The sequence below is a fragment of the Taeniopygia guttata genome, chromosome Z, assembly GCF_048771995.1.
Source record: "Taeniopygia guttata chromosome Z, bTaeGut7.mat, whole genome shotgun sequence".
Lineage (NCBI taxonomy): Eukaryota > Metazoa > Chordata > Aves > Passeriformes > Estrildidae > Taeniopygia > Taeniopygia guttata.
Window position 1 is genome coordinate 11,122,931 of NC_133063.1, and position 12,891 is coordinate 11,135,821.

Here is a 12,891-nt window from a genome sequence, read left to right on the forward strand (position 1 = left end):
TTGTGCTTTTTGGTCCTGGACATGTGATTGCATGAGAATAACAACCTTTGGTTAAAAAAATAATTACATTTCTGGAAAAAACTTTAGATGTGTCTTGGAGGACTGGAAGGCCAGCAATGAATAGTGCGCAGACCTGGTGACTGACCTAGCAAGGTCTCTGCTGTGCTGTTTAACATCTGTTTAATAAATAAAATATAAACCCCTTAGATGCTACCACACAGTACTGCTGGCTTTTGCAACTTCCATCAAATTAAAGATATAATTGTAAATTGTGCACTCTTCTTTCATTATGATCTAAATTCTGTAATGCAATGCCTTCACAAAATTTAGTCTGGAGTTTCAAACAACTGACAGTGACTACTTCAGTCCTTCAGTTTTATTTTTCCATTTTAGTCTTTGCAACAAGCATGTTACAACTATTCTTTGAGGCCTGATGGTCTGCTTGCATGCAGTGTTCCTAATATGACTGATAAATGGTTATATTCCTGCATTAATATTTCTGAATTAAAATAAGCAAAGGTGTAAACAGTCTAAAAGGCTAAATTTGCAGCTGCTTGTTGCATGTTTGTTGTTCAGGAAGAGACTCTGTGGTATCATGTGTCTGCAGGAAATAGATGATTGAAAGGAGAGAGCTGGACAAGAGAGAAATAATTTATTTATAGGTTGTAAATAGACTGCTGGATGACATTCTCTCTCTTTTTACAGTGTGAGTTGGTGGAACATGCAGTCTAGCAACTCTCACTCATAAAATGATGCTTTACTGGGGGAGTGAATGTTCCTACATTTAAAGGTTGATTCAGCACATGATGCACACGCACATTTGTCTTTCTTTTGCAATGTGCAAGAAAATTTTGAGCTAAATGTTAGTGTGTAGGTGCTGAGATCCAAAGGGGAGAATTACATTCCTAACTCATTATGACATTCATCTTAATGTGATCAGTATGCTGAGACTGATTACATTCATTTTCCACAAAGCTGCTGCCTGTTAGGCTTCTCATGTCCATTAAAAGCCATGTCTTCCCAAATTTCAAGGATACACTTCTTTTTGCCTGACAAGACTTGAAAAACACTTATTTATTTATTAAAATGTCTAGAGGAAGAAGAAGTTAGGAAGAATGCTTGTTCAGATTTTATGTAATTAGGAACTTTGGAAATACATATCCTGGCAGGTGTATCTTGCCGTTGCCCTTGATCCTTTCAAGTTAAAATTAGCCAATGGCCTGTAGTCTGAGCAATGATCATCATGTGGGTTAATTTCTAGGAACTGAGGCCTACAAGCTCTGTGCAGATGTCAGAGAGACAGTGAGATGCTGTATTTTCTTCCTGCATTTGTCAGCTCTCCTTCACAGCAGAAATTACCTCATTTACCCATTGCACAGTAGGTTTTCAGACCCTCAGGGAAAGAATAAAGATGTTAAAAGTGAATGACATGAAAATTAAGTTCTTTCTCATGCTATGAATCAATACTTACCTGTATTTTTGTTCCTCTGCAGCTGCGTTTACCATGATTGGCACTTCGACACATTTGTCCGACCAGTGCTCGCAGTTCGCTATACCTTCCTTCTGCCACTTCGTGTTTCCCCTGTGTGATGAACGCTCTCGGACCCCTAAGCCACGGGAGCTGTGCCGGGATGAATGTGAAGTTCTGGAGAATGATCTCTGTAGGCAGGAGTACAACATTGCCAGGTCAAACCCCCTCATCTTGATGCAGCTACAGCTGCCAAAGTGTGAGGACCTCCCGCGACCGGACACCTTGGAAGCCGCCAACTGCATAAGAATTGGGATCCCCGTGGAGAGACTGAGCCGATGTAAGTCTGTGTGTTTCATCACTGGGAAAAAGTACTGCTTGTTGCTTCCTCAGATTGAGTCTGAGAGACAATACTTTATCAGCTATTCTTTTTGTAAAGAAACTGCTGAACTAGTTATTTTTATCTTGTTAATACTGGCTATAATCTTGCATTGTGGTAAGGTAGGGTTAGGATAGCAAGGAAGCCTAGAGGATGCTGCTGGTATGGCAGAATATCAACCACCCTGGGCTATAAAACTTTGTGTTCACCTGGCTGATTTGATGCAGATTTGGTGTTGCCTCCACCTGTGGCTCAGTCCTTGCCTTTTTGGGTGAGCCTCCCCATACAACTATTTAAGAGTTTTGTTTACCTATTGATAAACTTCATGTAGTTGAAGCTTCACTGGAAAATCTGTCAGGAAACAAACCACCTATTGTTCATTCTTTCTATATGGAAACCCACAGGAATATTAATCCTGTAAATTGAACATGGGGTGCAATTATCTTTCTTTACCCACACAGGATGGGTGAAAACATTGATCTTGCTTCCATGAATTTATATTTGCATCCAAAAGTAGAAGGGCTGTTCAGTTATCACTAATTCTATGTAGATGGCCTTTCTGACTACCCCATTTCATAGGGCTTAATCACAACATTTTTCAGTAAGAAAACTCAAAGACACCAAAGATGTTTAAAGTACAATGTATGATAAGATTATTCTGGCTATCCATTGTCTGAATCCACAGTTAGGAGCAGGAGCCATGGTGTAATGGTGGACATAAAGGACTAGTTCTGTGCTTTTATGCAAATAATGTAGTGTAGTTGAGAAACAGAAGTAACTAAGAATACAATGACAGAGACAAATCAGACAGGAAAGAGATATCAAGCAAAAGGCATGAGAACAAAATCAATAAAACGTCTGGTGGAAGTTGTCCATCATTCTCAAAGCCAGTGGTGCTGCCGCTGATGGAACAGCTGCAACTTGAATATTTGTGGGATTTGAGAGAGCTGGATTCCTGAGGGCTGGAGAGGGGAGAACAGAAAAATGGAGAAGCTAATGTCTCAAAAATGCATGATTCAGCTCAGATGATGCATATAGAAGACAAGCACTAAAAAAGTATGAAGAGAGCATAGCAGCAAAACAAAGAATGAAGATGGGGGTCCAGCAGATATGAAAATGATCCTGAATCCTTTCTTTCTAAAGACAAAAATAAGGAAAAAGAGGCATGAGACTTTAGAAAATACAGCACTGATTTCTATAGCAAGTGAGCAGTATGAAGAAAATTGGAAGATTATAAGAAGTAAAAGTTTTCCTTTTTGACATTGGGGGACTTCTTCTGAAGGGAAACTCATATCTCTAATTAACATATCATGTTCTGCATCTAAAGGTCCATACATGCTTCTTAGTCTCCATTTGAATTCAGAATTGAGAGTACTTATGTGTGTAACATAGACCTGAGACATTCCAGGACATAATCCAGAAATAACTGGGTCTAAAATATAGATCTACACAGAACTGAAATTTCAAAGTGAACAGCTTTCATTAAATCTCAAGGTACCTAAATTTAAATACTTATTTGCATACACATTCTGTAGACTTCAGCTGTTTTGGTCTTGGTGTCCCTTGATTATTTTGATTTTTCTAACATTTTCCCAAACCCTGTGTTTTAGATCATCAGTGCTACAATGGCTCTGGAACTGACTACAGAGGGACCATCAGTGTTACCAAGTCAGGCCACACTTGCCAACTCTGGGACTCACAGAGTCCCCACAACCATGATCTGACAAGCACACAGTTTCCAGAGCTAGGTGGAGGACATGCATATTGTCGAAATCCTGGAGGTCAAATGGATGGTCCCTGGTGTTTTACAAAGAATAAAAACGTACGCATGGAACTGTGTGACATACCTTCTTGTAGTATGTATTCTCTTTCTTTTTTCTCCTACCCCTGTTCTGAATCCTGTGTAATTTTGAATATTCCTGGTTATTACAAGTATAATTCATTTAGGAGGGCTATACTTTTAAATGTTTAACTTGCAGCAACTTTGTTTTGTGTTGTAATTGTTTAATGTTTTCTGGAGAACAATTTGTAAGATATTCTGGCACTATTTTATATCATACTGGAGGCTTAGTCTGAGGTAATAATTAATGATGATGCTGCAGCTTGTATTTTGACTTGTCAAATGACAGATTGCACATGCAGATCACCAGTATGTGTTTGGTTTGCTTATGCTGCTCAAGGGTACATTCTCTTGCTCTGTATGACATCTTGCAGGCAGCAAGGATTTTCAAATCCTATAGAGGGAGATATAGCACCATGTCTGGTCGGAAAAAAAAGTTTTAAGTGCAGAAACAGAGCAGTTTGAAGTGCATAAAGGAGATCATCATATCAGAAAAGTCCTACACTAGCTTCTAGTGGCTCTGTACAGCACAACTGTTTGCAAAAATGAAAAGTACAGCTCTCACAGATTAGTACTGTTCTGCTCATTGTCCCTGTATTGGTATACACACATAGTAGACCTCACACATTGGTGCTGGTGTTTGGATATGAAAGTGTCTTTGGATATGACAGTTAAAAATGTGCTTCATTAGGAAGAAAGGCATGTTTCCTGCAGCAAGATACAGATATGTCATGGAAGCCATAAAAGTGGATTACATGGATCTCTGAAACTTCTCAGAGCTAATATAAATTTTTTTTAGTTTCTTCACTTTTTTGCAGTAACATGATTTGACATTTATAATAAATTTCTACATTGCATGTACCATAGGGTAAAGATAACACTGGCATGTGGTTGTGGTGAAAGCAGTTGCCACAAATAGCAAAACCACAGGTTACAGAAAACATCCCAGGCAGTTCCTGCGAACATTTTTGACATCACTAGGCTTTCCTAAAGTCTCTAAGTATTAAGTGAAAAAGTATTTTAGGAAGGTTCCAGACCTAAGTGTATTGATGGCTCTTTCATGTCTTTCTCACTCTAACATAAAAGCTCTGCAATTCTATTAAGTACAGAACAAATTATGTCTCTACCAATGAGAAGGGCAACTTATTTTATTCTGAGCAGAAGTAGCACTGGTAGAGGTAAAGAATGGGCCAAGTTTTGATGAAATGGCTGAATCTGTGAGAGTGGGTCAGACTGCGTTTTTGTGCTGGGTCACATTGAGTTCACTGGTTTATATATTGTGATAGAGACTGCTCACTTGTTTTTTATACCCTGAACAAGATAATGCAATGATGCCCTGGTCTGTGTTCTGGAAGTCTCAAAAATAAAGTAAAATTAATCACATACTGTTACAGCCCACACATTAAATGTGGGACTCCTAATTTATCTTCATACAGTCAACTGCTATGTCTATTCAAGCATTTTTGAAATATATAATGGAAAATAATGAAGAAAGGGGAGAGGGTAATGTGACTTCTGTTTTCAGGGTATAGTTTACTTTTGATTTAAAATATAGTGTTAATAATAATTTGTGTTACTATCAAAAAGCTTAAAAATACTTACTGTAAGCACTTCTGTACTTGACAGGTCCCCGTGACAACAGCAAAATGGGAATCCTCTACATCCTTGTTCCCAGCATAGCCATCCCTCTGGTGATAGCCTGCCTTTTCTTCCTGGTCTGCATGTGCAGAAACAAGCAGAAGGCATCTGCTGCTACACCACAGCGCCGCCAGCTGATGGCATCTCCCAGCCAAGATATGGAAATGCCACTCATTAATCAACACAAACAGGTATTTCTTACACAATTTGCTTAGGCCCACGTATTTTCAAAGTGCCATGATTTTCAGCAACTCAGGTTGTCTGTGCTCAAATCGAGCCACGTTGTTGGGGACCTGGTTTTCACAGTGTGCAGGCCACCTGCTTCAGGGAAAACCAGGTCTTGCACTTTGTAGGTGTATCTAGAAATCCTGACCTTGGACAACAGCTTTCAGTACACAGTATTTAATGGCATTTGTCCTTATCCATCAATCACCATTCTGCCTGTTGTCTAAGTGACTGGAAAAGTGGTTATTTCCGATCCAGTCTTCAGCCTACAGATCATTTTTGCTCCTGGTAATGATGTGGCCTGTTTACCTGTTTAAAGCATGTTGCACACTGGGGTTTCTTGTTTTAATCCTTCTGCTTAAGACCTCTGGTGTTCTGATCCATAAGTGAGTTGAGAGCTGAGATGGCATGCAACATGTTTCCAAGGCTGTGAATCACAAAGAATGGTGGAAGATAAATGGCTTCAAAATTCTGTCTACATATGTCAGCTCCTGGATAAGATTTTCTGGGTCAGCTTAATTGATCTCTGCGTTAAAATCCTGTTTGGAGCTAATATTGAATTTTTAATCACAGCATTTACAAGATGCAAGCTCTAAAAAACAATGCTTATTTTGGAAATTGGCAACATCTGTTCAGGAAACTGTAGAGTATTTGATGAATATTACCAATTGTAACTAATTGCAATGACTTTGTAAGTTAATCTGAATATTTGAAGGAAATTTTCCAGCCCAGTCTATAGGCTGTTAGACACTAAAATCAGAGGCTGTTCCCAAATCACCTGCTAAAACATCTTCCCAGCCTGCCCTGCTCCCTCATGCTGTGCTGCCCTGTATGTATGCCCTGTATTTATACCAGCTGCACCTCATTTGGCTGGGGACTCCTCCATCCCATGCTGCTCAGGACAGACCCATTAGATCCCCATCACAAACTGCCTTGCTTTCCCTTCCAGCTGCAGAGAGAGGGCTCTGGGAATTTCCACTCTTGGGTTTGCAACCTTTTCCTTCAAGTACCAGAGAGAAATTCTTTCTCCTTTCTTTTCCAATTCCACCCTCAGTTTTAAAGAAGCTAATCAAGGTTCCTCAGCAGTGGTACCGTACACTGTACACTGCTGCTCATGGCCAGGGGCCATTCCTATAGTGAAACATAGAAGAAAGGGCATTATCTGGTACCACAGAGCTGAAAGAGAGAGGTTTTGTTCCTGCTTCTGCTGGAAAGGACGTTTCAGTTCACTCTGAGACTGCCACCTCCTCAGCCTTCTTGCTTTTCTGACAGACGTCCGCTGACAGCTCGGGGCTGGTCTGCAGGGAAAGTACAGATGCAGTTAAGAGGTGTCCTTGCTTGCCAGATTTACTCTGGACCCAGTATTCATTTAGCTTTCAGGAAACGTGGCCACTCTTATAAAAATAATTATACCCATTATCCTGCAGTATAATTCAATTTATACTTCTCATAATAGTGTAGCTCATTTCAAGGTTAATTATGAAATCAATATACTGATGTGAATACACAAAAACCCAGAAAAATCCTTTTGGTCCATTTTATCTTCGATTTGGAGATCTAACTACTGGGAGATTTTCTTTAATAAGAGATCCTGTTGTTCAGAAAACATTGTGATTTTTTTACTGACTCTCTTTTCTTCATTTCAGGCTAAGCTTAAAGAAATTAATCTGTCCACTGTGAGATTTATGGAGGAACTAGGAGAGGAGAGGTTTGGAAAAGTCTACAAGGGGCATCTCTTTGGTACAGCCCCAGGTGAACAGACACAAGCTGTTGCCATTAAGACACTTAAAGACAAAGCAGAACTGGCTCTTCGGGAAGAATTTAAACATGAGGCAATGATGAGATCACGATTACAGCACCCAAACATAGTTTGTTTGCTGGGAATAGTGACAAAGGAACAACCTGTAAGTATGATATTTAGTTATTGTTCCCACAGTGATCTCCATGAATTCTTGGTGATGAGATCTCCTCACTCGGATGTTGGCAGCACCGATGATGACAAGACAGTAAAATCCACTCTGGAACCAGCAGACTTTTTTCACATTGTGACTCAGATAGCTGCAGGAATGGAATATCTTTCTAGCCACCATGTTGTCCACAAGGACTTGGCCACTAGAAATATACTGGTGTTCGATAAGTTGAATGTGAAAATATCTGATTTAGGCCTTTTCAGGGAAGTTTATGCTGCTGATTACTACAAACTGATGGGAAATTCCCTTCTTCCTATCCGGTGGATGTCCCCTGAGGCTATTATGTATGGCAAGTTTTCTATTGATTCGGATATATGGTCATACGGAGTTGTGTTGTGGGAAGTCTTCAGCTATGGCCTGCAGCCTTACTGTGGTTATTCCAATCAGGATGTCATTGAGATGATCAGGAACCGACAAGTTTTGCCATGTCCCGACGACTGCCCCACATGGATATACACTTTGATGTTGGAGTGTTGGAATGAATTTCCCAACAGAAGACCAAGATTTAAAGATATACATAACAGACTAAGAACATGGGGGAACCTTTCTAATTACAACAGCTCAGCGCAAACTTCTGGGGCAAGCAATACCACACAAACAAGTTCTCTCAGCACAAGCCCTGTTAGCAATGTCAGCAATGCTAGATACATTGGACCAAAGCAGAAAACTCCAGCCTTCCCTCAACCTCAGTTCATACAAATGAAAGGCCAGATGAGACCAATGGTCCCACCTCCTCAGCTCTACATTCCAGTCAATGGTTACCAGCCAATGCCTGCCTATGGTGCTTACTTGCCAAATTTTTATCCCGTCCAAATTCCAATGCAAATGGCTCCTCAGCAAATACCTCCCCAGATCATTCCTAAACCAGGCTCCCACCACAGCGGGAGTGGATCTACTAGCACAGGCTATGTAACAACAGCACCTTCCAATGCATCGGTGGCCGACAGGGCCGCTCTGCTGTCAGAAGGCACGGATGACACACACAATGGAACGGAAGATATCGCCCAGAACCCTGTCCAGGAGGAGGAGGAAGAAGAGGGCTCTGTGCCTGAAACAGAATTGCTGGGTGATAATGACACACTTCAGATGGATGAAGCAGAAATTCAATCAGAAGCCTAAGGAATTTGGCCTCGTTGCTAAGAATTCCACATCGCTTCCATGCATGGAGACAGTAGATCCTTAGGCTTAATAGAGTGATTTTGATCTGACTCAAAGAAACAAAACTAAAAAAAGGGCAACATCCATTTAAAAGTGCAGCAGTAATGACATACTAAGTTTAATGACCATTGCCACCAGCAGATTTTTCAAATATGGTGATATAGACTTGCTGGGTTTAATCTTTTTTACTGTCCTACAGTTCTTGAGAGAAGCTGCTTTTTAAATATGTACTGTTGCTGTGCAACATGTTGCAGAGTAGCATTGCACATCATGTATTATCATGATATATGAGTGTAATGTTAGTGAATTATGCTTAAACCAGTTACACAAAAAAGAATCCAGCTATGGTTGCAGAATTGCTCTAAGCATAAAGAAGTGGCCTGGATGTGATGGACAGTTTAGTTTGTGGTATTTATCTCTTCGACGTAATGGACACAAGATTGTTGTTTGTTTTTTGAGTCTGAAAAACTAGGTTGAGAATAATAATCTGTGTTTGTATTACAATAAGAAGAAAAGGGGGAAACTGAACAAAAAACTGACTGTGCTGAGTAAGACCATGGGTCTGTCCAGCCCAGTAGCACGTCTTGAAAGTCCATCGATAATGCCTGCCAAGGGATGGACTGCAAGGACAATTTCCCTCGCAGAAATTTCCCAGGGTATTGCCCCAGCCTCCAGCAATTTGTGGCTTAGGACCTTCCCAAGACAGAAGTGGAATTTTTTTCTGTTAAATAGCCTTTGATGGAATTTTCTACCGTGAATTTATCCAAATGATTCTGAACTCACATAGAGCTAGAGTATCCACAACAGCTTGTGGAGTAACATAAGAGGAGAAAGGATGGTTTTCTTTCATCACTTTCGATGAATGACTGACAGAAGCTTCCAAATGAGATCATCTGACTGCATTTGTGGATGAAAGTATTCCTTCTCTGCTGTGTATTTTGAACAGCAAACAGCCTTAATACACTGTTAACCAAAAATGGGGATATTGTAGGGGATATTATAGGTGTGCACTAACTTAATAAATCCAACTTTAATTGGTTATCAAGTATAGATAAAAGCTCCACATGTGTGTTCTTACATTGTAAAAGTGTTGGGTTTTGTGTGGGGTTACAGACTTGATTTACCACAGTTACTGCTGGATTTCATGTGATACCATGTTTTTTTTCCCAACTTTTTAGTAAAAATGATCTTTGAACTTTAGAAGACCAAAATAAGCAATAATGTAAAAGGTGCTGTTTTTGAGCTTCTATTTGTAGGATGAATCATGTACAAACCTTTAAATATAATTTATGTTTTACTACATTTTATATGCATTTTTTCACTGAGATATTTGGACTTTTTAATGAATGACTTTATAACTCAACCATTTACAATATTCACATGTGGTGAAGTTCTATGGTATTGCTGTTCCATTTTGTTAAACATGCAGCAGGTCCATACATTTCATGACCCCTTTCTGTACTACAAGTGGTACACATTCTCATTGTAGCCAACATACACTATAGCTATAACTTCTACTTCCAACATGGAGCATTCAATAAAATGATGCAAAAAGTATGATGAAGTATGTTATCCTACAGCCACTGTTTTTGTTATGGTACTTTGCGGTACTTTTTTTTATGGTACTTTCTATGGAAATAGAAATGGCCTCAATTGCTTAAGTTACAGGTTTCACACTTTATAAGTTTTTATTTTATTACTTTGGGATTCACTTGTAAGTCATGTATCATTGTGATCTACACCCTGTGTTCAAGGTATGGCAGCATTACTTATTTCTGGCATTTCACCTGGACTTGGAAATGCACTGGTAGGAATAAAATATGAAAGCTTTATTACTTGTGTTAATATAATGCAGCTTTGGGTGCTTTTACTAAATAAAAGACAAATAAAAAAGAAAAAAGGTGACATTTATTTATATGATCTTCTTTGTTTTTTTCTAGGTTTCCTTATCTCAGATAAATGAACTTGATTAATCAACTACACTGTCTTTCTTTGTTCCTTTGCTAACATACTTCAAAGTGGAGGCAAATGGTTCAGTTATACCACAGATTTGACAGTGAGAGAAAAGATAAGTAATTCATTTGCTTACTGGCAGTCAGTAGAAGATTCTATGCAGTGCTGTCTGAAGTTCAGCCTGTTTCTAGCAGTCAAAGTGCATTATGACTATGTGTGCTTTGCATGCAGTTTGGGAAACTCCTAATTCTCTTCTTTAAGCCTCATAAATTCACTACAGACAGAAAAAAAGGTCAGATTTCTATATTGATTTTTCCATCCCCACTTAATGTGGATGTGCTGTCAAAGTGATGGTTGAGGAGCAATACATAATTTTCTAGGCCAGCTTTGGCAATACACACAGTACTGGAGAGGGATATTCCCCCTTTGTTGATGTGGGTGAGCTCATCTGAAATGCCAGGATTGAAGCCATGATGACATACAAACGCCTCCTGTGCACTTCAGGTGAGCACCTCTGCACCACCACCAGCGTGTTAGTGGCTATTCTTAAGTCATATGTATTGGCAGTAACTTCTTGATCTGCAACTTCTCAGATTAGTCTTGCCTGTGATATCTGCTGCACAGTCCCAGCCAGTGTTAGAGTCTGCTTTTCCTCCCCAAGACTTGGAAGCAAGGCCAGGGAGATCAGGGAAGGGATGAGGAGTTAAATGGATGGGACAAGATGGGCAACAGGTGAGGGAAAGGTTGGGGCTGTGTCCAAACAAAACCAGCACAATGCTGCTTATTGGGCTTGCAAATGTACTTCTTCCTGGCAGCTCTAGCAAAGATGGGTCTTTTCTTAAGGCCAGAATAGCTTTTCTAGCAGCAAATAATTGTCTGGATGGTCAGTAATGGGCAAGGTGTTTTTGAGAAGATTGTGAGGTTGCTTCAAAAGTTTTCTCTTGCTTCTAGTACCCTACTCTGTCTATATGATTTTCGTAAGAAGACTGGGTCTGACATTAGAAAAAGTAGATTGGGTGTTGATACTGTGCACAACAGTCCACTGGTGAGGCAGGAAGGTCCCTGTTTGGAAAAGCACATAGGGTAGGTGGAGAATGGATTTGCAATCGCAGGGCAGGAAAACTGAGTAATGGTTCCTAGCCTGAATGGGGAAACTCACTATAGGTGTGTCACTAGCTCAGTTTGACTTCTGTTCTGATATTCTGTCCAAGATCTACATTATTGCAGGGTCTTTTCTTCTGTTTTACCCACTGAGACTATAGGGAAGACAAAGCTATAAAGGGTGCAGTATAGGCAGCTGTATAAAAACTGAGGATTCACCCACAATGCTAGTTACAGACAGACACTTTGATAGACAGGTTCATTCCTTCGTCTAAACATCACTACTCTTAGTTTCATCTAGTGATTTCCCTAAAGACTCATCCAGAGGAACAAGCTCCCTGCTGAGAAACGAATCCTTTGCTTTTGTATCTGCTGTGGCTGTGAACATCACAGTGAGTCATAGGGAATTTTCTTCATGGTTACAGTACCTCAAACTTTTATTAGAGAGATGAACTTGATTTTTTTTCTCACTTACTATCTAAGGAGTTCATCAGATGTCACTGATTTTGTGTTCACAGGAATCATCTCACTCCACCTATGTGGGAGTAAAGGGAAAAGGTCTGACACTTTCTGGAAGAAAGCTCAGGAACATTTGCTGAGTTGGAGAATCTGAAAAGATGTCAGACCTTGAGATGTTTGACAGAACAGATGTAAGGAGGAAAAACATCCAGTTGCATGGAGAGTAGTATCTTCAAATAAACCCTAAGTGCTAGTTTCACCATGGGTAGAAGGTAATTCTCTTTCTAGACAGGCAAATGCTACTGCAAACTGTACTCCAAAACAGCATTTCAGTTACCCAAAATATGAAGAAAAAATCAACCGGCAAAACTATCCTCTTTGAGGAAATATATTCACATTGTAAGAGACGACAATGTATGTTCCTGTTCTATGAATAAATCTATAAATATTAATGGAATCCATGACTCTAATCAAGCTTTGGGGATCTGCTCAAACAGTGGAGAACTGAATAGTCGTAGCATACAAATAGTAGTAGCATATGGCACAAACAGTGCCATGGGTCGGTGTATGAGTTTTAGTTCCACCAGAAAACTGAATTTAGTTTCTTGTTTGTCAAAAGGGAACCTGTATAGTCTTTGTTTTGCACAGCTTCCAGATATGACAAGTTTGGTCTCCTTCAATCACCAATATGAATTCTAAA

The 12,891-nt window shown here is 39.7% G+C and overlaps 1 protein-coding gene across 2 annotated transcripts in view; it reads left to right on the top strand.

Annotated features, from left to right (window-relative positions):
• ROR2 (receptor tyrosine kinase like orphan receptor 2) overlaps window positions 1–10,589 on the top strand; it is a 142,114-nt gene extending 131,525 nt beyond the window's left edge. For both annotated transcript variants that reach the window (XM_030257960.4, XM_072921865.1), the window contains exons 6-9: window positions 1,494–1,808; window positions 3,458–3,703; window positions 5,314–5,516; window positions 7,197–10,589. In XM_030257960.4, the coding sequence (XP_030113820.4) occupies window positions 1,494–1,808; window positions 3,458–3,703; window positions 5,314–5,516; window positions 7,197–8,639 (2,207 nt within the window). In that variant the 3' untranslated portion in view covers window positions 8,640–10,589. The remainder of the gene's footprint in view (window positions 1–1,493; window positions 1,809–3,457; window positions 3,704–5,313; window positions 5,517–7,196) is intronic.
• The last annotated feature ends 2,302 nt before the right edge of the window (window positions 10,590–12,891 follow it).